This window comes from Indicator indicator, chromosome 23 (assembly GCF_027791375.1).
Source record: "Indicator indicator isolate 239-I01 chromosome 23, UM_Iind_1.1, whole genome shotgun sequence".
NCBI classification, from domain to species: Eukaryota; Metazoa; Chordata; class Aves; order Piciformes; family Indicatoridae; genus Indicator; species Indicator indicator.
In genome coordinates, this window is record NC_072032.1 from 2,908,640 (window position 1) to 2,935,665 (window position 27,026).

General features: G+C 43.2%; 1 protein-coding gene across 6 annotated transcripts in view; it reads right to left on the minus strand.

The window, feature by feature from the left end:
* Positions 1 to 27,026, minus strand: part of CTNNA2 (catenin alpha 2) — a 546,312-nt gene that overhangs the window by 318,010 nt on the left and 201,276 nt on the right. Inside the window, exon 8 of one of the 6 annotated variants that reach the window (XM_054391622.1) lies at positions 2,437 to 2,453. The exons of the other annotated variants lie outside the window; for them this stretch is intronic. Coding sequence (XP_054247597.1) covers positions 2,437 to 2,453 — 17 coding nt within the window. The remainder of the gene's footprint in view (positions 1 to 2,436; positions 2,454 to 27,026) is intronic. 6 annotated transcript variants of the gene reach the window in all.

The following is a 27,026-nucleotide window of genomic DNA, read 5'->3' on the forward strand; positions in this document are numbered from 1 at the left end:
AGATTAACTGCCTCAATTTGATACTTTGCACTTTAAGTTAAAAAAATAAAATAAAATCACATTATACTTAATCTATTCCTTCTTCATGTGAGAGATTTTTTTCTTATTAAAAAGATGATAGATATGTATGTCCTTAGATAAATGTTCATGTGACAGTGAAAGCCAGCAATAACCTAGTGTTGTGTATTGAATCATACACCTGGTCTACAAATATCACCTGCCTCAGTCCATTTCAATCATCTGATTAAGACCCTCAACAAAATGCTTTACTTCACAACTATCAATGTTTACAACTTCCCACTGAGCTTGGCAGAGTCCACAGTGGCTACAAACTGGCCTTCTGCCAGCTGCAAGCAATGATCAGCTACCAGGAGAACACTTTGCTAGGGCAAAACACAACAAACTGATGTCAATTCAACCCTGTGCCCACACTAACCTGCTGAAACACCTCAAACATATCAGCTCTTCCCCACCAACCAGCAAGCTTTGACTTTCAATTAACGCCTACAATTGTAATTGAATCAAGACAAGTATCTTAAAGCAATAACAAAGTCTATCTAATTAAACTTAAATAGAATTAATTTTCCAGCAAGTTATACATCCTAAAACTCATGGGCAGATATCAGCTCAGGAACTTAAAAGTAGTTATTTTCCTTTGTAAATCCTGTAAGAAACTTTCTCTCTTCTTGCTAGGCAAGAAGCCATCACCCTGCTGGAAGCTCTAGCTGGAAAAGAGTGGAGAGCAGCACTGACTTAACCTGCCATGAGGAAAGGCTGAGAGTGCTGGGTGTGTTCAGCATGGAGAAGAGAAGGCTTAGGGGGGACCTTATTACTATGAACCAGTACACAAAGAGTGGCTGCCAGGAGGATGGAGACTCCCTTTTTTCCAGGAGTCCCATGGAAAAGACAAGGGGTGATGGGGACAAGTTACTTGCTTTGGAGATTCCCATTGGACTCCAGAAGAAAATGTTTCCCCATGACAGCAGTCAGATACTGGAATCACCTCCCAAGGGAAACAGTGGAGTCCTCTACACTGGAGAATTTTAACGCTCGGCTTGATAAGGTGCTGGGCCAGCTTATTTCAACTGCATTGCTACTTGGAAAGATTGGAGATGATCCTTGAAGTCCCTACCAACCTGGCATTCTGTGATTCTCAGCCATGCAGGCTGCAGAGCACACAGCAAACCTGTCCTTCACTCCTCTGACAAAGGTACATCTCTTCACTGAAGGAGACAGCTTTTTATTGGTTTAAAACTACAGTAGGGAAAAAAAACAACCTCACAGAAAACACTACAAATGTCTACATTCCATAAAAATACAGAAGACTAAAGAATACATAAAGATGGAGATAAAAACAAAGCCATAGATACAGGAAGATGAAGAAGCAGATCCAGAGAAGAAAAAGTCAAGAAAATTAAACATTAATAATGCAGTGCCCATCTTCCAGACAAAAGTATTTTTACTCTGAAAAAGGATTAGAGGAAGGATAAAGAGTTCAGAGGAGCTGTTTGACATATCACAGAACATAATTCACTGGAAAATAGTCCACTACAATGGCAGTGAGAAGCTAAGCAGGAGAGCAAGAAACTTCAGGGATTTTAACAGCTGAACCTTTTAAAAATAATATTTCAAATATTACTGCAGAATTTACACTAAAAATGTAATTCCTTAGGACAGAGATTGTGAAAATCCTAAATGCAGAGCTATAAAGAATTATCAGTTTGGAAAAAAACAAGAAAGCCACTTGACTTTCAAGGAGGTATTACAAATGCTAAAAGGAATTCCAGTTTATAAATCCGAAACTGGAGAAAGCAAACTGCAAGCAGAATGAACCTTTGACATCTCCAAGCTTTCATTGACTCATAGATTTGTTTTAGCTGGAAAAGACCTGTAAGATCATCATTAAACCATGTCCTGAAGTGCCAGGTCAAATAATGGCTTAGGATGAAGGCAGGGATGCCTCTCAACTAGACTTGGCTGCTTAAGCCATCATCCTGGCAATCTGGCCTTGAGCACCTCCAGGCAGGGGGCATCTGCAACCTCCCTGGGCAGCCTGTTCCAGTGTCTCACCACCCTCATAATGAAGCACTTCTTCCTAAACTCCAGTCTAACCCTAGTCTCCCTCAGCTTCAAACCATTCCCCCTTGCACTGTCTCTAGACACCCTTAGGAAAAGTCCCTCTTCAGCCTTCCTGTGGGATTCCTTCAAGTATTGGAAGTATTCTCCAGGCTGAATGTCCTCCACCAGGCTAATTTTTCTTTCTTTTTTTTTTTGCAACCACTATACTGAAAAGTAAAACTCAGTGGATGACTCCGGCTGACTGGAGGTATAAGTCAAGCTGTACACCTTCTGGATTTGCACTTCTCTGTCCTTTGGGCTGTTCTTCTACATTCTACCTACATTCCAGAATTTCGACAGCACAGGTGTGCAGGAGACAGGACTGCTTTCTTCCACTTGGGCACACAAACCTACTTTTAACACCAATCCCAAGCCAACCTCACTGAGGCAAACAGCTCATTCTAGGTGACTGGATTTGTGTTCCAGTTTTCCCTAAAAGTTCTGTAAATTATGATGCTGTTTTCCAAACCATTCTCTTTCATCATTCAACATAATAAAATCTCATTCAAAAAGAGATTTAGTTGTTTTTCTTAATCTGGACTCCTAAATGAAGTCCTCCTGCAGCTAGCTCTATTTTAAATTACCTTTCTAATGTGTCATAGGATTCATCAGTGGAAGAACACAGCTTCCCCTTCACCCTTCACAATTTGATTTAGATGGACACAGCCTTGCTTCATTGCAATTTATCTCGTTAGAGTTTAACTTGATAAGGAATTGACTGAAGTTCTGGCTCAGCTGCACAGAAGCAAACAAGTGTAGTGCTTTCAGATGCTCCTGCTCTCCAGCTGCTCATGCTGCGCGTCTGCCAGCTACCACTGTGCCTACAAACTGGGCAAAAGAGTGCCCATGCTCAAGCCCCAGCCACCATGGTTGATGTTGGGCTATAGTGAGAGAATCAGTTTGGGTTGGAAGTGACCTTAAACATCATCTAATTGAAACCTTCCTGCCAAGGGCAAGGGATACCTCCCACTAGCCCAGGGTTGCTCAAGGCCCCATCCAACCTGGCCTTGAACACCTCCAAGAGAAGGGCATCCACAATTTCCCTGGGCAACCTGTTCCAGTGCCTCACCACCCTCACTGTCAAGAATTTCTTCCTGATCGCCAGTCTAAATCTCCCCTCTTCCAGCTCAATGCCATTCTCCCTCATCCTATCACTACAAGTCCTTGTAATGAGTTCTTTTCTGGTTTCTTGTAGGTCCCCTTCAGGTACAGGAAGGCTGCTATCAAGTTTTCCTTTCCTAGTGCTTTACTCCACTTGCTGCAAGCAGAACTGAAGATGGATTGCCAACACTCACAAAGAGGGAGGCTGCCCACATCTTTCTACCACAATGAGCCAAATGGAGTCTTAGCTAAAATGAGACTGGAAACTGTTTATGAACAACACCACAGCGTGCTACAGAGAAGAACAAGTCCTGCTAAGATTTACAGGAAAGAGAAGAGTGAACTGAAAATTTAACATGAAAGGTGATTTACCAGCAACACTGATACGATTTCATGAGCAGCTAGAGGGAGGAAACAGTCTAGTTAGTGGATTACAGCAGTGATAAATGGTTCTCAGGAATCTGGAGAAGGGCAGCACTAGATAAACACTTTATTGTTCAAAGGAGTAAATGATTTCCAAACCAGCACATACAACAGCAGGTTTTAGGTGCTATACATATATTTGTTTTCTAACTACATCAAATATTTTCATAGCTATGTCAAATATTTTCATAATCACTTTTCCTCCAGCCCACAGTACTCAGATACTGAGGTCCAAACCTTTTCCCAGTTCCCCAAAACATCCTTAATTCCTTAGTTCCCTTGCCAGCCATCAGGCTGAAGGAGTTGGTTCTACTCAGCCTAGAGAAGAAAGGCTCAGGGGAGACCTTATTGTGGCCTTCCAGTACTTGAAGGGGGCCTATAGAATAGCTGGAGAGGGACTATTTATAAGGCCAGATGGTGATAAGGCATGGATCAAGGGCTTTAAACTAGAGCAAGGTAGATTTAGATTGGATTTAGATTTAGTTCTTTACTATGAGTGTGGTGAGACACTGGAACAGGTTGCCAGCAGTTGGGGATACCTTATCCCCGGAAGTGTTTAAGATCAGGCTGGGTGAGGCTTTGAGCACCCTAGGCTAGTGGGAGGTGTCCCTACCCATGGCAGTGGGGTTGGAACTTCATGATCTTAAGGTTCTTTCCGACTCAAACATTCTATGATTCTATTCCACTTCACCCAGGTCTGCAGCTGCACATAAAGAGAACAATAAGGAAGGAAGATGATGACTTCAGCATCTCCCCACAACTCATCTCCCCACCTGCACTCCTAAACCCCTTTCCTAAGCAAGGACTTGTTCCATACCACAGCTAATGAATCTTTTCTTCCTTTCGTAATAGGAGGAATAATCTGATCTGGTATTCAATAATTTAGTTTTCCTGAATGCAGAGAGAAAACAGATTAGACACCAAATAACCTTTTAACCTTGATTTTTGAGGGGCTTAAAAAAAGATAAATGAATTGAAAGGAAAAAATGTGATTGAGACGAAAATAAGTATCTCAAATAATCTCTTCTAATATTTTAGTGCAGCATTACAGCCATTTCCAAATCACCTTATAGCCTCCCACTAATCTGAGTTTCTAACACACCTATTGGCATGAGATGTTAAAAAGGCTTTAGTGAAGATCTCTATAATCCTCATAACTAAAATGTCTTTGTTCATGATCAAACTTCTCTGAAAGCACAGCCACCACTCCACACAAGCATTCAAGATACTTACAGGTGAGTTAAGGGACATGAGAAAGCACAGTAACTTAGCAAATCTCCCTGGAGAATATGCTTTTTATCATCATGCCTGCAGACTCTTGCTCTATAAATGCATTGGCAACCATTTCTAGCAGATCATAGACAAAGGCAGGAATGTGACTGGAAAAGCTTAGAGATGCACAGAAAAAGCAATCCATGAGCACAACAGGAAATTCCAGGAAAAAGTAAAATGATTTGGTCAACATGAATGATTAAGCCCTTCAATGGAGAAAAAGGAAGGGGAAATGAAGCATGCCCAGAGAAGGGCAACAAAGCTGGTGAAGAGTCTTTAGAACAGGTCTGGTGAGGAGCAGCTGAGAATATTAAGCTTCCTCTTCTCCAGACTAAACAACCTAACAGAAGACCTTTTCACTCCCTACAACTACCTGAAAAGAGGTTAGAGTGAGGTGAGTGTCCATCTCTTGTCCCTAGTAAAAAGAAAAAGGATAAGAAAAAACGTCCTGAAATTGTGTGAAGGGATGTTTAGGTTGGATATTAGGAGCAATGTTGAGTTGAGTTACCATAACTTCTCAGCCTGATAAAACCATAACAGAATTCAACAACTTTTAGTAACTTGTTCTTAGCCCAAAGGAACGACTCATATGCCACATATCTCAAAGTCTTGTCTATCATGGAGGAAATGGCCCATTTATAGATAATTACACTGATAACTGAGTAAATACAGTGCCACAGAAACCAAAACAGCTTCATCTGCTTCCTAATCTGAGCAGAAATAAATCATACAAGCAATTGTCTCGCATTGGAGAGCCAAAGAGAATAAAATGTATTGTAACAGTGTGAGAGCTGAAATCCCCCTCACTGACAATACCCAGGCTAGCTCAGTCTGGAAGCAAATACAAGCTGTATTTACAAGCAAATCTACAATCTATGATGAAATGCAATGAATACGTACAAATAGACACTATTCACAAATATGTACAATCAACAGAAAAGCACAACCAAGCTCCCTTTGCTTCCCCCCAAAGGAGCCTTTCCCAAGGGGCCTCTTCCCCCAGACCAGAAGGACCCAGACCCCCCTGGCAGAAGGCAGAGAATCAAGAAGCAGAGAGGCTGTTAGACTTAGCTTGTCAAGGTCAGTGTGTTATCTTCAGCCAGAGAAGAAGCAGCAGCCAGACAGAAGCCCAGCAAGCTGAGAACTCCGAATGCCCCAACTCTGTTTTGAGTAGTCATTCTTAAACATTTCTATCTATCCGATGGAAGTGTTTAGAACAATCATTATTTTGCTTTCTTACACCCAATAGTGACTTATTTACATTCTTTCACTTTCTCTGCTGAACTTTGAGAAGAAAAATTAAAAAGACAGTTTTTAAACCACCACAGCTGCAGGAGTGGTCAGGCATTGGAACAGGCTGCCCAGGAAGACAGTGCAGTCACCATCCTTCAGGGTGTTCAAAAACCATGTAGACATGGCACCTGGGGACATGGTTTAGCAGCCACAGTGGTGTTGGGTTGAGGGTTGGATTTTCCAACATTAATGCCTCTATGAAGAGGCAATGACCTTTCATACCCATCCTTCATGTGGCAGCTTTTAAAAACTTTTGCATTGCCCATAAAATTGGCTAGCAGATAAATCTCACTGTGGTGATTTGCTCTTTCTAAGTCCAAAGGCAGTGTTCTGAGTTCTCACTGTGTAATTACTTTGGTACAGATAAAGCATGAGTCATCTCTTCTACTCTAACCTTTGCATTTCAATTTGAATTTTACTCTTGCTTATCTTTTTTTTCCCCTAAATTGATATTACTGTCTACTATGTTTATTAAAAACAACTCAAAGCCACACTGCATGTCAAACTCTGCACCCAGGCACCATTTGTTGGGTTACTTTAATTAACATGTCTCAGGGAGATTACAATTCTAATAATTTCTATTAACTATGTCAAAGTTCTCTTTTTCTTAAATGTCAGATTTTGTTTTCCATTTCTAACTCTGCCTCAGCACCCAAGAGGCTTTTAGTAAACGCTTTGCACACCCAGGTATGAACCTCAGAGGCACTGTTCTGTTTTCCTGCTAACATCACAACCACAGTTGATTAGGCAGCATCCTTAGCAGGATCCAAGTTTTTCCCCTCTGAATCTCTTGCTCCTCTTCCATTCTTAGTGTAACAAAATTTCCATGATGCAGAAGTCAGAAAAAAACATAGGTGGGAAATAAAATATTGAATGCTAAATACAGTTCCTCCTAAAGCCCAGGAAATACACTCCCTGAGCCAGAATAAGACCAGATGGTACCTCCACTTCTCTCCATATTAAGCTCATCCTATAGCAGCACTGTATTCAGTAGGAAATTCTATAGGAGGTCTGCCACATCTGGACTGCAGTGACAGCAGATTTTAAGGTGAAACACTTAGTTAGGGCGAGTGCAGAGTCCTGCACCTGGGCAGGAATAAGTCCTGCACCAGTCCAGGTGAGGGGCTGACCTGCTGGAAAGCACCTCTGTGGAGAACAACCTGGGAGTGCTGGTGGACAACAAGTTCACCATAAGCCAGTAGTGTGCCCTCATGGCCAAGAAGGCGAATAGTCACCTGGGGTGCATCAAGAAGAGTGTGACCAGCAGGTTGAGGGAGGTCTCCCTCTCTCTCTGCTCTGCACCTGGAATGTTGTGTCCAGTTCTTGCCGGGTTCCCCTGTTCAAGAGAGACAGGGAACTACTGGAGGGAGTCCAGAAGAGAGTGAAAGATGATTAGGGACCTGGAGGAGAGGCTGAGAGACCTGCATCTGCTCATCCTGAAGAAGAGCAGACTGAGAGAGGATCTTCCCAATGATAATCAAGAGCTAAAGGGTGAAGATCATGAGAATGGGGCTGGGCTCTTCATTGATACCCAGTGGTAGGACAAGGGGCAACAGGTACAAACTGGAACACAGGAAGTTTCATTTTAAGTAAAAACTTTGTTGACATGAGGGTGCTGGAGCCCTGGAGCAGGCTGCCCACAGACATTGTGGATCCTTCTCTGGAGACTTTCAAAACCTGCCCAGAATCACAATGTGCAGACAACCTGCTCTGGGCATGCCTGCACTGGCAGGGGTTGGACTAGATTATCTCCAGAGGTTGTTCCAATCCCTACCACTCTGTGATTGTTCTCTCTGTATATTTTTGCCCATACCTTACCAGTCCTTCAAATATCTACTTGGGTAGTAAACTGGATTTCAACGTCCTTAAACATCTGCAGGATGAGCCTGCTACACACAGAGTTCAACCTTGTTAACGTGATCAGTGCACTTCTAACAAGGCCTGGCCTCAGGCTTCCAACAGTGGCTCTAAGCCACTGAAAGATGAATAAACCCCTCACCTTCCTAGACTTAACTGGGTTGTGGATATCATTAAATGTCCCCTTTTTAACCCTCTCCCTCCCTTTTCAGTGACCCAAACCATGATCCTTATTCTTTTTCCCCTATCCATTTTGGAACTGCAGAGTCACGTTTTCTGCTGATCTGAATAAATGAAAGCAGGGTGACACTTATTCAGCATTTTGAAGGGGATTCCCTGACTTCATTAACTGCTGTTTTCCATGGCCAGTGGATACAAGCTGATGGGAAGAAGCAGCAGTGACAGCTAAGGGCTCATCAGAGCTGTCAACATACTCTGCAGGAGCTGAATCTGGAGAAGGTTTTGCAAATCAGTGAGAGCAGACAAAGACCTGTCAGTCTTAAAGCCTCCCACACACCACAGAAAGGCACTACATGAATAACATTTTTTAATGTCCCTTTCCCCCCTCTTTCTTTGATTAAAGGATGACTGGTCCATTTACTACCATCAAGCTAGTTTCACAGGCTGAGAGACGACAAGAAGCTTTCAGCTGAGTTTTGAGACAGCAGGATGTATTGACAAGTGCAGCTTCACTACTGCTAATTCTATTCAACACTGCTGTCTACCTGGAAATCCAAACAAAATTAACTGAGATTTTCCTCAGTCTTAGAAATAAATGGGTAATAAAGTGAATCTCAATATATGCTCTGTAACTAATTTTCCACATTGAAGTACATCTTTCTCTGCAGAGTTTTTAGGGTCTTGTTTATAAGTATTTATTAGGAAGAAGTTCTTTACTACAAGGGTAGTGGAACACTGGAACAGGTTGCCCATATTGGTGGTGGAGGTCCCATTGCCAGAGAAATTCAAGGTCAGGCTTAATGGGACTCTGAGAAACCTGATCTAGTTGCAGATGTCCCTTCTGACTGCAGGGGGGGTTAGACTAGCTGACCTTTAAAGGTCCCTTCCAAGCCAAACCATTCTGTGATTTTAAGTATAGGTCAGAATCTTTGACTAGAAAAGGCTGAAATCTTACCCATGGGGTGGGAGTGGCAAATATCCTGAGGTCTATACACAAAGCTTTTTGCATCCCCTTTTGTTGTGTGATGCAAGAGACAGGGAAAGAAAAAACAACAAAAAACAAACACATTATTGAGCCCCTGTCTATAACCTTCAGAGAAGTTTAAACCCAAACTCACTCCTTTAATTCTACCCATCTCATCATTTTCCCCCCACTTTAAAGCACAGTATGATACAATATGATTTACACCTTCTTGATCACTCCTCAATATTTCTTGCTCAAGTCCTACAACCCTTTGTCTATCTTCTCTGAACCTGCTGAAATTCATCAGTCCAAATAATTTAGAGCCTTAGAGTTATTCACAGGGTTTCAGATGGGCTCTCACAATTATTTGGCAATGCTGTAGCTCTGTGCATAGCTTTCTATGGCAGCTATAGCCTGCTGAAAGCAGCAGCACAACACTGATGTTCAGCTGAGGAAGGTACCATTTTATTTTGGAGTTTAACACACCCATGGATTGTCTTCTCCACTCATTTTCTCTCAACTGTGTTTTAGATTTTCTTGACATTTAAATGTAGTTGTCTTGCTTACCCCCTTCTGGTGAAGAAAGTGGACTTGAGAGTCCTTCAGTGCATGCTCAGGAAGCACATTTGGAAAATACAGCACACACAGGAATGAAGAGGTGCAGGAGCTCTTTTAGCTTTAAAACTGAAAGCAGACACACACACAAAGACATCATCCTTTCCAGCAGTCCTCCAGAAGGTTGCTCTAATAACATTCACTTTTGTTCACCCACCACTTCAGTCTCTGTGCAAGATATTTTCAAGCACTACTCAAACTGGGGAGAATGGAGATTGCCTCCCAAGTGCAAGGCTGTGCTTTGCCCTCCCAACTTCAACCCTCCAAGATCTATATGAAAGAAGAGGAGAAAGTGAGGAGCCTGGGTGGTAAATCAATGCCAGTCTTTAGAAACTGCAATTCTTTCCAGCTCAGCATGTTCAAAGAGGGAGAGTAACTGCTGAGCACAGCTACTCCCCATCCTTCATCTGCTGATGCCTCCTGTAAACCCAGAGGACAGCCTGTTCTCAACTTCCTGCATTGAAGAGCTGAACTGACCCCAGACTAGAGTGGAGCAAGGGTTTCCCTTAGACTCCTCTGCAACCCTAAAGACTAGTCTTTGACATCCTGAAGCCAACTGATGCTGGCAGGACTGCAGTGAACACTTGGAACGATGCAAAGAAAGCAAGATTTCAGGCCAGCCAAGACATACATCTCTCCCATCCTTGTTTGCTTAAAGACTCTTCAGGTTGAAGTACTCAAGCAGAAAGAACAACCACCATAAAACCAGACACAAGTTTTATTGTCTGAAACTCAAAACACACACTAAGCTTCTTTTGCCTGCTTGGCAGAGGAGAACAAGTGGAAAGGGAAGGAGACAGATTTGGATACTAGGATGTGCTCTGAGATCTGCCCTTCTGGGAACTGTGTTGTATAAGCATCATTGAATGGTTCAAAACATCCCTTCAGACCCTCAGGGTGGCAAGGGAGGTGGTGGTATTTAGCAGGTGGAAGGCTCTCCTCTCACTAGGACTGGATTTAGAAGCGCACCTCTACAACCTCTCTCACTGCAGGAACTCCTAACTACAACTTGGCCACCAGCCTGGACAGCAACTTAGCAAGCTGCCATTCAAAGCCCTTCAAGGAATTTGACAGCTTTCCCAGCATAACTTTTCCACTAATTGAGGCAATGCAGACTTATTTTCTCTGAGAACCAAATTTCTCTCCAAATTTCTGCCTGGATTTTGCTAACACACATTGTAAGAAATTTTTTTCGTTCACATCTGACCAACAACTGAATCTTGCACTTTGGAAGAGGTTAAGATGAAAAAAAGAAAAAAAGAGTAGCTTTTAATTCCGAATATTCGAGATAAATAACAAAGGAGCCATAAAGCAATCCTGTAAAGGGTTTTGTTTCAAATCAGCTTCCAAAAGAGCTGAATTAGACACAGAATCTCAGAAACGTTCAGGTTGGAAAAGCCCCTCAGGATCACCAAATCCAACCCAGAACCCTACTCTACAAGGTTCACCCCTAAACCATATCCCCAAGCACCACATCCAAACCACCTTTAAACACATCCAGAGTTCACGATTCAACCACCTCCTTTGGGCAGCACATTCCAATGCCTGACCACTCTTGCTGGGAAAAAAACTTCTTCCTAATGTCCAGTCTAAACCTACCCAGCTGTAGCTTGAGGCTGTTCCTTCTTGCTCTATCACTAATTACCTGTGAGAAGAGACCAGCACCAACCTCTCCACAATGCCCTTTCAGGTAGCTGTACAAGGTAATGAGGTCTCCCCTCAACCTCTTCTTCTCCAAACTAAACAGTCCCAGCTCCCTCAGTCGTTCCTCATAAGATTTATTCTCAAAGAGAGCAAAGGGAGAAGCTGAGGAAGAATTCATCTAGCCCAACTATTTTCTGCCCATAGCCCTCAGTTTAGCCTTCAGTGCATTTGTCCACGTAAGTCTTTATGAAAGCTTGGAACATGATGGGTCTGTAACATGGTGGGACTCATAAATAAGTAAATATTTTGATTTGTTTGTGTGTCACTCTTGCTCCTGGAGCACTCTCCAGATTGATAGCACCAACCTGCACCTACAAGTGACATATGGATTTTGGCACCGTTTCAACACCAAGTAAAGTCTCACACAGGAGAACCAAAAGTTGCAGAGGCAATATAATTAATGTTTTGTGGCTTTCCCCTATTTTAGCAAAGTATCCAAAATAACATGCTATGAAATGAGTTATTTTTGGTTGTTGGGAAGCTAGCCAGCCTTTCAACAGCAGGATAGCTGCTGTGCTCAGGGCTGAGTTGTCCCAGCACACTACATTTGTGCAATTACATCTCTGCAGTACACAGCCAGGCAAGGGAATAACATAAAGTTTTTTAATATTCTGCCTTTACAACAAGCAAACAACCAGGAAGAGTAGATTTCAAGTTTTGGCTGGGGATCAACACAGAAATGTTCTGAAAATTAGGGATATAATTAGGTGAAGTCAATTACAATTTTCAATTACATATTTCCTAAGGCTTTGTATTAAGCAATGTCAAAGAGCCTGGGCTTGCAACTCCTTCTCAGGCCTTTGCATTATTTAGCAACAAAGAAACAACACAACCAAGTAACTCAAAGGAAAACCAACCAGGTGTTGATTATTTGGTGAGTAGGCAATAGAAAAAACAATAATTAGGTGTCTGAGCTTTAAATAGTATGTGGGGGTAGTCCTGGGCTCTTGGCAATCTGAAGTTCTCACCTGGCTGCTGACAATCATAGAAAGCTGAGGACTCGGAGATGGTTTTGGATTTATTTTTTCATTCCTGGGTCTGTTTTTCCTTGGAGTTTAATTGCAAGACAAAGTAAGTTTAATTATTAATACAATAAATGTGTGTGCCATGCTCAAATCTTGTTCACAGTTTGTAAGTAATAAAGAAGTGGAAGTCAATTAACTGTACTGAACATAACCACAAGCCCATAAATCCTTTTTAACTGGACTGAGTCACAGCTTTGCATACAAACAGCTCATACTGGTTTCATTTTCTACCCCTAGAAGTTTTCTGTGTCATGTGATGATGACATAAATTGCAACTTCCCTTTGTTATGGGCTGTTGGGAAAGAAAAAAACGAACTAGGAATTGTAAAAGACTCATAGTTGCCTTGTTTCTGTGAGCCTCACCCATGCAGCACACATTCAAAGACAGTATTTCCACAACGGAAGAAATCAACCCAAATATTTTCCAGAATTAGGAAAGTCAACACTAAGGGCAGACTGTAACAAAGGAAAGAGGACAGTGACTGAGGAAGAGATCCTCAAATAAAGCACTGAAGTCCATTCAGGACACTGCAAACTTTCGAGAACTGTGTGAGGCTAAACCACAGCCCAAGAGGAGAGTTCATGAGATCTACGGTGCACGAACCCTGAGAGCCCTGAGTCACCTGAGAGTCCCTGTTCCTTCCTTCGCTCCATCTGTGAGGAAACAAGCTGTTTGCTGTTTTTCCTGTGATTTGACTCTTTTGAATCATCTACATCTGAGATAGCCAGAATGGACTATGGTCTTTATTCACCTATTGTTGTAGATATTATTTTAGATTAGATAAATGATAGTAGCAGCCAATGGAATTGTTTAGAAGGGGTGGACTGTGGTGGTTTGAAACTGTCTTTTTAATTTTTCCTTGCAAAGTTCAGAACAGAGAAAGTGAAAGAATGTAAATAGGTCACTATTGGGTGTAGGAAAGCAAAATAACGATTGTTCTAAACACTTCCATTGGGTAGATAGAAATGTTTAAGAACTATTACCCAAAACAAAGTAGGCATTCTGCACATTCTGCGTTCGGCAGTGGGGGCAGTTGCTGGGCTGTCTGGCTGCTGTTTCTTCTTCTCTTCTGGCTGAAGATAACACACACTGACCTTGGCAGCTAAGTTAACAGCTTTCTGCTTAACTAACTCTGCTTTTCTGTCCAGGGGGGTCTGGGGGGAAGCTCCTGGGAGAGAGAGAGGCCCCTTTGGGAGGGTCCCCTTGGGGGGAAGCAAAGGGAGATCGGTTGTGCTTTTCTGTTGATTGTATATATTTGTGAATGTTGTGAATTTTGTATATTAGTACATATTCATTGCATTTCATTGTAGATTTTAGACTCTGCTTGTAAATACAGCTTTTCATTTGCTTCCAGACTGAGCTAGCCTGGTTATTGTTGGTGGGGGGGGAATTTCAGCTCACACCGACACACCTCCCCAGCAGAGAAGGGGAAAAGGGGAAAAGACCCACACGGTAAAACAAAAACAGAGTTCACAAACAGCCAAACTAACACCATTGGTAATATAAGGTATATAAAGTTACACTCACCTCAGGAAATATCTGTCTTGCCACCCTCACCCACGGAACGGGGACAGGTTGCTTGGGAAGGCCACGAATGCTCCCTCCATGGAGGTGTTCAGCACAAGGTTGGATGAGGCCTCAAGTGACCTGGTCTAGTGGAAGGTGTCCATGTCCATGGCAGGGTGCGAGGGGTTGGAATTAGATGATTTTGTAAGTCTCTTCCAACCTAAAGCATTCTATGAATCCATGATAGTCACAGGAAAGAGGAAAGCAATCCTGAAAAGCAGGAGCAACCCAAGCAACAGGTCCTCCATCTGCAGCAAACTGCCCTCCTGAGGTCCCACTCAGGTGCTGATAATCTGGGAGACACCTGCAGCCAATATCAATCAGCTCTGCTGGGTGACTTGAAACTGCTAAGGAGCTGAGGCCATGATTACACAAAGTACAACAGCACCTGAGTTTGGTTTTACACACCCTAGCCTGGGATTCTGTTCCAGAGAAACCAGGGCAAGAACACTGCTGTAAGAACATTGAAGAGATAAGGGACACACGTCCTATTCTTTATTCTTAAGAAGCAAAAAAAAAAAAAAAAAAAAAAAAAAAAAAAAAAAAAGGTGGCTAGAATCATAGAATGGTCTGGGTTGGAAGGGACCTCCAAAGGTCAATCATTCCAACTCCCTCTGCGGTAAGCAGGGGCACTCTCAATTGGATTAGGCTGCCTAGAGCAGTAGATAGTTAGACAGTAGAGAAGTACAGCATGAGTGATACTAATCTTGAGAGGACCTAAACAACCCCCTTCAGGAGAGGAACTCTATTTTATCCTTCGTTTAACTCATAGATTCAAAGAATGGTTTGGGTTGGAAAGGACCTCGAAGAACATCTAGTTCCAACTCCCCATGGCAGAGACACCTTCTACTTGTTCAAGGCCTCCTCCAACTCAGTCTTGAACACCCCAATGGAGGGGGCATCCACAATTTTCCTGGGCAGCCTATTCCTGAGTTTCACCACCCTCACTGTAAGGAACCTCTTCTTAATCTCCATTCTGAATCTGCCCTCCTCAAGCTTAAAGCCATTCTTTAGGTATTGTGTCGGTGTGAGCTGAAATTCCCCCCCCCACCGACAATAACCAGGCTAGCCCAGTCTGGAAGCAAATGAAAAGCTGTATTTACAAGCAGAGTCTAAAATCTACAATGAAATGCAATGAATATGTACAAATATACAAAATTCACAACATTCACAAATATATACAATCAACAGAAAAAGCACAACTGATCTCCCTTTGCTTCCCCCCAAGGGGACCCTCCCAAAGGGGCCTCCCTCTCCCAGGAGCTTCCCCCCCAGACCCCCCTGGACAGAGAAGCAGAGTTAGTTAAGCAGAAAGTTGTTAACTTAGCTGCCAAGGTCAGTGTGTTATCTTCAGCCAGAAGAGAAGAAGAAACAGCAGCCAGACAGCCCAGCAACTGCCCCCACTGCCGAACGCAGAATGTGCAGAATGCCTACTTTGTTTTGGGTAATAGTTCTTAAACATTTCTATCTATCCAATGGAAGTGTTTAGAACAATCGTTATTTTGCTTTCTTACACCCAATAGTGACTTATTTACATTCTTTCACTTTCTCTGTTCTGAACTTTGCAAGGAAAAATTAAAAAGACAGTTTCAAACCATCACAGTCCACCCCTTCTAAACAATTCCATTGGCTGCTACTATCATTTATCTAATCTAAAATAATATCTACAACAATAGGTGAATAAAGACCATAGTCCATTCCGGCTATCTCAGATGTAGATGATTCAAAAGAGTCAAATCACAGGAAAAACAGCAAACAGCTTGTTTCCTCACAGATGGAGCGAAGGAAGGAACAGGGACTCTCAGGTGATTCAGGGCTCTCAGGGTTCGTGCACCGTAGATCTCATGAACTCTCCTCTTGGGCGCGATGCTCTGTCTGCGCAACACTCTGAATTTAACCTCTCTCAGCCAAAGTTAGATTTCTTTGTGGAATACACTGAATTTCACCATTTTCTTGCATCACCCAATAGGTGTGACCAGGACCTTCAGCAGAAACCACCCCTCGGACAGGTTTGGCCTCTCCTGAAGGAGAAAATACCCAAACAGTTTTGCCTAACAGATTCTTTTCTCTGATAACAGGAACTCTATCACCTTCCTCCTTTCGCAACAAATCTGATTGGGCAGGTCCAGCTCGATTCACTGAACCTCTACTATTCACCAACCAGGTTGCTTGTGCTAAATGTTTCTCCCAGTTTTTCAAAGATCCACCCCCCATGGCTTTGAGAGTGGTTTTCAGCAAACCGTTGTAGCGTTCGATCTTCCCTGCAGCTGGTGCATAGTAGGGAATGTGGAATATCCACTCGATGCCGTGCTCTTTGGCCCAGTTTTTTACAAGATTGTTCTTGAAATGAGTTCCGTTGTCTGACTCAATCCTCTCTGGAGTTCCGTGTCTCCACAGGATTTGTCTCTCCAGACCAAGAATGGTGTTACGTGCAGTTGCATGAGGAACTGGATAAGTTTCCAGCCATCCAGTGCTTGCCTCTACCATAGTCAGCACATACTGCTTACCAGATCGAGAACGAGGTAGAGTGATGTAGTCAATCTGCCAGGCTTCACCATACTTGTACTTGGACCATCGGTCACCGTACCACAAGGGCTTGATCCGCTTTGCCTGCTTAATAGCAGCACAAATGTCACAGTCATGGATGACTTGTGTGATAGCATCCATGGAAATGTCAATGGATCTGTCACGAGCCCATCGGTAGGTTGCATCTCTGCCTTGATGTCCTGACGAGTCATGGGCCCACCGAGCTAAGAACAGCTCACCTCGGTGTTTCCAGTCAAGATCAGGATCAGGATCAGAGTTTGTGTCCACCTGGGAAACTCTTGCAGCTAGATCTGCCTGATGGTTGTGTTGTTGTTCCTCAGTAGCTTTGCTCTTAGGAATGTGAGCATCGATGTGTCTCACTTTCACTGGGATTCTCTCAATGTGAGCAGCAATGTCTTGCCACAGATCTGCAGCCCAGATTGGCTTTCCTTTCCTCTGCCAGCCATTCTTCTTCCAGTCTTTCAGCCAACCCCACAAGGCATTGGCTACCATCCACGAGTCAGTGTAGAGATAAAGCTTTGGCCATCTCTCACGTTCAGCTACGTTAAGAGCTAGCTGGACAGCTTTTACCTCTGCACATTGACTGGATTCTCCTTCTCCATCTCTCGCTTCTGCAACTCTGCGCATTGGGCTCCACACTGCAGATTTCCATCTCCGCTTGTTCCCAACCAGACAACAGGAACCGTCTGTGAACAAAGCATATCTCTTTTCATCATCAGACAGATCACTGTAAGGAGGAGCTTCCTCAGCACGAGTTACTCTCTCCTCTGGAGGTTTTGCACAGCTTGTGCCTTCTGGCCAGTTTGTGATCACCTCCACCAAACCAGGCCTTTCGAGATTTCCCATTCGAGCTCTCTGTGTTATCAGAGCCATCCACTTAGACCAGGTAGCATCTGTTGCATGATGTGGTGAAGAACCTTTGCCTTTGAACATCCAATTCAGAACTGGCAATCTAGGAGCTAGAAGAAGTTGTGACTCAGTTCCAATCACTTCAGAAGCAGCTTTCACTCCTTCATAAGCAGCTAAAATCTCTTTCTCTGTTGGAGTGTAGTTTGCCTCTGAGCCTCTGTAGCCACGACCCCAGAAACCAAGAGGACGTCCTCGTGTCTCCCCTGGAGATCTTTGCCATAAGCACCAGGTTGGACCATTGTCACTCGCGGCCGTGTACAGAATGTTCTTAATGTCTGGACCAGTTCGGACAGGTCCCAGACCCATCGCTTGGACTACCTCTCGCTTGATCTGGTCAAAGGCTGCTTGTTGCTCAGGACCCCATTGGAAACTGTTTCTCTTTCGAGTCACATCATAGAGAGGTTTCACAATCTGACTGTATCCAGGAATGTGCAGTCTCCAAAATCCCACTATGCCTAAGAAACGCAGAGTTTCTTTCTTGTTGATGGGATTTGCCATGGTGGAGACTCTGTTTATCACATCCATTGGGATGTGACGGCGACCATCTTGCCACCGCACTCCCAGAAACTGGATTTCTCTGGCAGGTCCTTTCACCTTGTCTCGCTTGATAGCGAAACCAGCTTGCAAGAGAATGTCAAGGATTTTATTACCTTTCTCGAAGACTTCTTCAGCAGTCTCACCCCAGACGATGATGTCATCGATGAACTGAATGTGTTCTGGAGCTCCACCTTTCTCCAAAGCATCATGGATCACTGCATGGCAGATGGTTGAACTGTGAATCCACCCCTGGGGCAAACGATTGAATGTGTACTGAATGCCTCTCCAGGTGAAAGCAAACTGAGGCCTGCATTCCTCTGCTATGGGAATAGAGAAGAAAGCATTAGCAATGTCTATGGTAGCATACCATTTGGCCTGCTTGGATTCCAGCTCATATTGGAGTTCCATCATGTCTGGTACAGCTGCACTCATGGGTGGAGTTACTTCATTCAAGGCACGGAAATCAACTGTCAGACGCCACTCTCCATTCTGCTTTCTCACAGGCCAGATTGGACTGTTGAAAGGTGAATGAGTTTTGCTGATGACCTTCTGACTCTCCAACTGACGAATCAAGTTTTGAATGGGCACCAAAGAGTCACGGTTGGTTCTGTATTGTCTGTGATGCACAGTTTGAGAAGCAACCGGCAGCTTTACATCCTCTATCTCATGTTGTCCCACAACTGCAGATTCATCTGAAAGCTCAGGTCTGATAGACAACTTCAATTTTCCTCCATCAATTTCTACAGTTGCTATTCCAAAAGCCCATTTGTAACCCTTAGGGTCTTTAAAACGCCCTTCTCTCAGAAAATCAATTCCCAAAATACAAGGTGCATTAGGACCTGTTACAATGGTATGTTTCTTCCACTGCTTCCCAGTTAAACTTATATCAACCTCTATCTTAAACAACTCTTGAGATCCACCAGTGACTCCCTGAATAGTTATAGATTCTCCCCCTTGATAATTTGATGGTATTATGGTGCACTGAGCTCCTGTGTCAACCAAGGCCCTGTACTTCTGAAATTTTGAAGTGCCAGGCCACTGGATGTACACATCCCAATAGATTCTGTTATCTCCATTATCCCTTACCTCCCCCTGGCGGAAGGCAGGGCACCCCTAATGGTGGGGATTACCTCCACATGTACAGCCGGCACAATGTCCAGCACCAGAATTAGGATCACTGTTGGAGCTATCAGAGTTGTTCTGGGAAACTGAGGAAGCGACAGCTACCCTCCTGGTATTGCTACCTCGGGATCTGCCTCTCTGCAGCTCCCGTAACCTCTTGAAAAGATCAGAAGTTGGTTGACCATCCCATCTGTTCATGTTCTCACCAAACTGATCACGCAGAGTTATCCAGATACTGCCACGTGATTGCCTCTGCTGTCTGTTTTGGTTTGACCTATTCTGGAATGGCCTCCTTGGAGCACGTCTGTTCCTAACAGCTGAAACTTGTATCCATCTGGAGGAAGAGGAATTAGAATCATCCCCCTTCATCAAGTTGGATATGGAGGTTTTAAGTTCCTCCTTCAGCTCTTTCATGCAATTCTCCATCTTTCCAGACAAAGTTTCAATGGCTGAAACCAAAGAAGTACGTGCAAGACTATCCTCCAACTGCCTCATTTGGTCAGTGAAATGGCCAACAGTAGGAGGTGCTCCACCATAATTTCTTGCCACAATCCTGCTTGCCAGAATAGTAGCATAATTAGGAGGAGCAAGCTTAATGAGCTTTTTGGCAAGGCCTGTTCCAACAGGAATTTCATCAGGATTCAGAGTCTTATGATCTCCATACATTACTTCTCTCACAGCAAACTCTCTCAGACGCTTGATTCCCTCAGCTATTGTGGTCCAAGGCTTAGGGTTCCATGGTAAATCATCTCTGCTGGGGTACCTCAGCGAGACTGCCAGTAGGAGGCGTGCCCACAGAGAAACTTTACCAATGCACTTGCCTAGGTGCCTGTCTATGCCTGTATCCTTTGAGAGCATCCCCAACTGAGAGGCCGACTTGTCACCTACCACCAATGCTGGGGCTCCCATATCAAAACACCTGGCTAGCCAAGACAGGACTGGCTCATTATCTCCTCTGATGTAATCCTTCCTCACATGTCTAATTTCCTGTCTGGGTGCATTAGCTGACTGTATGTCATCCTCATCATCATCATCATCATCATCATCCTGAGGTCGCTGTCCCCATAATCCTATTTTAATCCTCCGTTGAATTTCTTTGAGTTCAGAGGCACTACCAGCAGTTGCTAATCTACTAGGGTCTACATCCTGACCTACATCTCCATCATCCATGTGGGGTCTCAAGAGGTCTACCAGAGTTTTAAGGCTAACCCTCTCTTCCTCATCAGAAGGATCTTTCTTAAGAGAGGGACCCTGAGTAGAAGGACCCTCATCTCCATCTGCACCATCTCCTGCAGCATCTGCATCTCCTCCTGCACTCCTTTACGCTTTCTGGTTACAGTGGCCACCAAATTTACTGGCTTGGTTTTCACATTCACAGCAGAGTTGGAAGAGCAAGTAGCCTTATGTCTTTCTTGATACAGTGCTATCAGTAGCCATATGATTATTCCAAGAAGCAACAAAAATTAAGGCAAGCACAAGATATCTAGGGTACCACTGGTTACAAAGACCCTCTGTAGTTGTAAGAGGAGTAACAAACTCATATGTGTCTGCTAGCAGATCCATAGTTGAGTTACCATAGCTTCTTAGCCCAATAAGACCATAACAGAATTCACCAACATTCAGTAACTTGTTCTTAACCCAAAGAAATGACTTATATGCCACATATCTCACAATCTTGTCTATCATGCAAGAAATGGCCCATCTGTAAACAATCACACTGATAATAGATGAAATAGAATGACTCAGAATCCAAAACAGCTTCATTTTGCTTCCTAATCTGAGCAGAAATAAATCAAACAAGCAATCGAGCCCCGAGTTGGAGCGCCAAAAATAAAAAGTGTGTCGGTGTGAGCTGAAATTCCCCCCCCCACCGACAATAACCAGGCTAGCCCAGTCTGGAAGCAAATGAAAAGCTGTATTTACAAGCAGAGTCTAAAATCTACAATGAAATGCAATGAATATGTACAAATATACAAAATTCACAACATTCACAAATATATACAATCAACAGAAAAAGCACAACTGATCTCCCTTTGCTTCCCCCCAAGGGGACCCTCCCAAAGGGGCCTCCCTCTCCCAGGAGCTTCCCCCCCAGACCCCCCTGGACAGAGAAGCAGAGTTAGTTAAGCAGAAAGTTGTTAACTTAGCTGCCAAGGTCAGTGTGTTATCTTCAGCCAGAAGAGAAGAAGAAACAGCAGCCAGACAGCCCAGCAACTGCCCCCACTGCCGAACGCAGAATGTGCAGAATGCCTACTTTGTTTTGGGTAATAGTTCTTAAACATTTCTATCTATCCAATGGAAGTGTTTAGAACAATCGTTATTTTGCTTTCTTACACCCAATAGTGACTTATTTACATTCTTTCACTTTCTCTGTTCTGAACTTTGCAAGGAAAAATTAAAAAGACAGTTTCAAACCATCACAGGTATCTTGTAGGTAATTCTATGATTGTTTTGAACAGAAGATGAGAAGGCAAATTTGAAACCAAAATAAACTTTAACCTTTCTCATCTGGATTTTCAACTTCTACAGAAGCTAATCAACTTTCACTTCTAGGTGACACACATCATAATTTCCTGTGGATTTGGTCCGTGACTACAAACAGCAAAGCAGCATTCACAGCAGGCATGGCTAGAAGAATTGCCATGTTTCCCAAGCAAGTTACTGAATACCTTCAGCACAGCTCATAAATGTCTCTGTATACTAATGAACAAGCTCACTGCTGCCATTTATTTCTGCTGTTCACTCATTACAGCCCAGTTTGGGAGTCTAAAACGTGCTTGATAAAATAAGAGTTTTCCTCAGTTACATGCTGCCAGCTAGCAAAGCAGAAAAGAGAGAAAAATGGCCATTTTTCTTTCCTATTGCCTTATATCCATCACTTTAATGGAAATGAGATAAAGTAGATAATGGTAATAAGAATTGTATTAGCAGCACATACATATATTACATATTCCTCAGAGGTACCATTTGCTGTACCATTTACATTGTTAATATTAAAATGTCTCCAGCAGCACAACCCAATGTAACCAATACTATAAATATTGCCTTTAATATAAAAGAGTTGAATGAGCTTTTAACCTTGAATTTGATACAATGTTGAAAATAACTTTTCTACTTCTATGACCTAGCTCATGTGAATAGCTAAGTACTTTTATTTTTCCCTGAAATAAATCTTTCTCCAAAGTAAAACTTCCTTGGACTATTTCTAGCTGTAATATCTATTGCACATTGAGTGATCACAGACCTTTTCTGCACCTCTTGAAAGTGTAACTCAGAGGCACAAATGTCAATTTAGATGAAGCTTTTCTAGCTAATATTAAATACAAAGAAACATCTTCAGATATGTTCCATTTTAAGGTTGCTTCAATAGAGGAAAGTGCTCAGGAAGGTTATTCATGCACGTGTTCAAATATCCTGAGTTCAAGTAGAAATGTGATTTAAAATGGTTTTGAATAGGAATCCTTTACACAAATAGAATAAAAGAGAAGAAGAATTAAAAAAAAGAGAGAGAGAGAAAGAAAAAGGGAGGGGTAAAAATAAGAGTTTTGATTCTTCAAGACAAGCAGCACTTGGCTCATAGAAATGTTCAAGTTGGAAGAGCCCTCAGGAGATCTGTAGTTCAACCTCCTGCTCAAAGAAGGGTCAGTTAAGAAAGATCAGATCAGTCCTCTCAGGGCTTCCTCCAGTTCATCCCACGTGTTTGCACCCTGATGGGCTGAGCACTGAGGACAGCAATTAGAGTAGAAATGAAGACTGAACACAGTGTAGTTAGTTCTGTGCAGCTGAGCCTGGGGGGTAGCACATCTTCACCCTGCTCATCCAAAGGCAAGAGGGTCAGGAATAAGGCAAAAATGTGAAGGGTGAGCACAAAACAGAAATGTCAGGGTTAGGAAGAAGGCAATGGTCAGATTGCATCTGCTGGGTGCTGCAACTGGACCATGGCAGAACTTGGGCAAGGGAGAAACAGAAAGAACAGTTCAGGAGAGAAGTCAATTCAATGTTCACTCAGCACAACATTATGAGCAGGAGGTGGACAGGTGCTGTCATCTGACCCAGGCTGCTGGCCTGGCTAGTTTAGAAAAAGATGGTTGACAAGGGATCTTTGCAAATTCCCTGTAACTAAACAACTATGGAGGAAAAACCTTTTTCTCTTTTTTCCCTTCCCTTCCCTTCCCTTCCCTTCCCTTCCCTTCCCTTCCCTTCCCTTCCCTTCCCTTCCCTTCCCTTCCCTTCCCTTCCCTTCCCTTCCCTTCCCTTCCCTTCCCTTCCCTTCCCTTCCCTTCCCTTCCCTTCCCTTCCCTTCCCTTCGCCTTCCCTTCCCTTCCCTTCCCTTCCCTTCCCTTCCCTTCCCTTCCCTTCCCTTCCCTTCCCTTCCCTTCCCTTCCCTTCCCTTCCCTTCCCTTCCCTTCCCTTCCCTTCCCTTCCCTTCCCTTCCCTTCCCTTCCCTTCCCTTCTTCTCCTCTCTGCTCCTCTCTTTAAGCATAACTCACCTCAGTGTAGCTGAGCCTACACAGACAGCACCAGCAGATACACATGCTGGCAGTTGTGACATTTGGCTATGCAGAAAAATTGTGCAGAATCCTCAGCACAAATGTCAGTGACTGTCACTGTGAAGAACTGGATTGTCATGAGGTTTATATATAAGGCACAGGTTAGAAATTAAGAGTATGAAGCTCTACTCTTTATTCTAGCGACTGTTGGTAAGAATTTGTTTTAAGTCAGGCAGTCATCAGGTGCAAATAGCAATGGAGGGAAGCCCTATTACTCTCCATAAGTACAATCTAGCAGTGTAATGCGCCTGTGAAGGAGGCAAATGAGGCATTAGGAGTGTTGGGTGAGTGGAAATAGGAAATATTAATGGTACTGCACAAGGCAGTGGGGAGTTTTCATCCAGAACACTGTGCACTTCTTGTCACTTATGTGCAAGAAAGAGGAATTTAAATGAGTAAAGCAGGGCAAAAAAAAAAAAAAAAAAAAAAGGAGTTAGGAAGGCTGCTGAAAAAAAAAGGCTAAAAAAGCTGGGATTGTGTAATTTTAGTCAAAGGAAGGCTGTGAGGGGACACTGTAGGAGTGCAATCCAAAGAGGAGAAGTAATACAAAATATTTACAAATACACAAGAGGAATACACAAGAGGTTCCCAGCTGGGGCTCCTGGGTTACTGCTCTAGATCTGAAAGAGAAACATAAGACTCCAAAACAGACATCTCAGATTAAATACTCCGTATAAACAAGTCTTGCACAGGAAAGTTCAGATCTCACTACTGAAGGATCTAAAGTGCTGCAGTCAGGAGATATTATGAAATGGAACTGCATGGAGGAAACAGGAAGTTCCACCTCAATATGAGGAAAAACTCCTTTCCTGTGAGGGTGCTGGAGCCCTGGAGCAGGCTGCTCAGAGAGGTTGTGGAGTCTCCTTTTCAAGACCTGTCTGGACACCTCCCTGTGTGCCCCGCCCAAGATGATCCCACTTTGGCAGGAGGGTTGGACTCCATCATCTCTGGATGTCCCTTGCAATCCCTACCATTCTGTGATTGATTCTATAACACTGTTGGCAGAAAACTAACCATGAATTAACTGGGCAGGAATAAAAACAATCCAACAAATACAAAGTTTCTGACAGTAACAAAACGAAGCTTCTGAAACAGCTTTTCAGGAAGCCTTGGTGCAAAAATAACTCTTAATTTTAATGAGAATTTTTATGGGTTCACAAGGGTGATTGAAAGACATGCCTGCAATAGCAGGGATCTGGTCATAAGAAATGGAAGAAGATTCTTTCTGGTTTGTATTTCTTCAAAATCCATATACAGGCACACATCAGGGTGGTGTTTCCACTCCATATGCTGAGACACCAACTCTCTCTCCATGGTGCAGAAGGAAGACTAGAAAGTCAGCTATTAAGAACACAGGTACTGTTTGATTTCTCATAAAATGCTAAGATGGAATGATACAGAAAAAAAAATCAACTTCAGCTCTTCCAAGAATGACATTAAAAAGTTAAGTAGCACTTAGTCTTCTTTAAGATGTCATTTCTGCTCAGTGTAACTGTTAGACACCTAATGCAGATAGATGGGCTAAGCAGGTTCCACAAAGACAAAATTTCCTCCTTTACATCCAGTCTAAAAGCTTTTAAAATCTCTCTGTCAGGAACAATTTGACTGCATATCAATTGCATTCCTCCACTGCTGCAAAACTTACCATAAAGGGATATGACGGGGAAGAAAAGCCAAGTTTTGCTGAGGCTGACAGCAAAATGAAACACTGTCAGTGTCATGGGCTGGGGAGTCAGGTCTTTACATTCACCTCACTTTGCTCATTAAGGTTCTCACTCAATTAACACAGCAGCTGGGAGACAGCTGGGTGATGCCACACTATCATTCCTGGCGTTTCTCTGTTGAAGAATGGGCTCTGGGAGTTCCAAATTTTTCAAGATATGCACATGGTTTCTAACACCATCAGCTAACAAACAAACAAACAAACTGCTAACCTACATCCTCCACACAAGGCATGCTCTGTGCTTGTATGTATGAATCACGGAATCACAGAATGGTAGAGGTAGGAAAGGACCTCTGGAGACCATCAAGTCCAATGCCCCTGCCAGAAGAGATTCACCCAGAGCAGGTTGCACAAGAAGGCATCCACGTGGGTTTTGAATGACTCCAGAGATGAAGGTTCCACCACCTCTCTGGGCAGCCAGAGCTCTAACACCCTCAAAGTAAAGGAATTCCTCCTCACATTTAGATGGAACTTTCTGTGTTCTTTGAAATACTTCCTGGGCTGCAACTCTGCTCTGATGAGACCTCTCCTGAAGTGCTGTTTCCAGATCTGGGGCCCCCAACACAAAAAGGACATGGACTTGTTGGGGTGGGTCCAGAGGAGGGCCACCAAGATGATCAGAGGGCTGGAAAACCTCTCCTATGAAGACAAGCTGAGAGATTTGGGTCTGTTGAGCCTGGGAAACAGAGAACTCTGAAGAGACCTTAGAACTGCATTTCAATATCTGAAGGGGCCTAGAGGAAATCTCGGGAGGGCCTTTTTACGATGGCTTGCAGTGATAGGATGAAAGGCAATGGTTTTAAACTAGAGCAGCGTAGATTTAGATTGGCCATCAGGAAGTTCTTTATTATGAGGGTGGTGAAACACTGGAATTAGTTTTATCCACTACAACATATTTATAAACACACTAAAAGGAGAGTAAGTGAATCATCTTCCTTAGTTATATCTGTGAGAGCAATCAAACTGATCCCTGGGGGTGAGAGGCACCATTTCTCCCATGCCTATCTTCTGTGTGTCAGTAGAATTCTGATTCCCCTCACGTTATCTCCATTTAGCTCATAGCTTTTCTATAATGCCTCTAATAAATAGCAGTAATGGTGGATATTTCCACAGGACAAACTGGTGGCTTTATGCTCAGTTCACAATACTCCCTCTAAGCAAAAGGAAAAAGAATATGAATGCTAGACATGCAGGGAAGACTGAGAGCAGCCCCATTAAAGTCAATTGTTAAAATACATAAAACTGGGGAAAGTAAAATACATAAAACTGCGGAAAGAAGAACAAAAGTCTTTAGATCATGTATGAGAATCACAGTATGAACCCTTGTCAGAGACATCTACAAAGAGAAGTCAGGCAGCAGAACCAATTTTTGACTTGCCACTTCAAGCTAAAGGGAGAAAGAATACAAATGTCCCAGCACCAGCATTGTCTGAAGGACCCTTTTGTGCATAAATAATATGTCCTGAACAATTTTAAAGCTCAGAGCATGGAAATGAGCATCACAATCCAGTGCATCTGC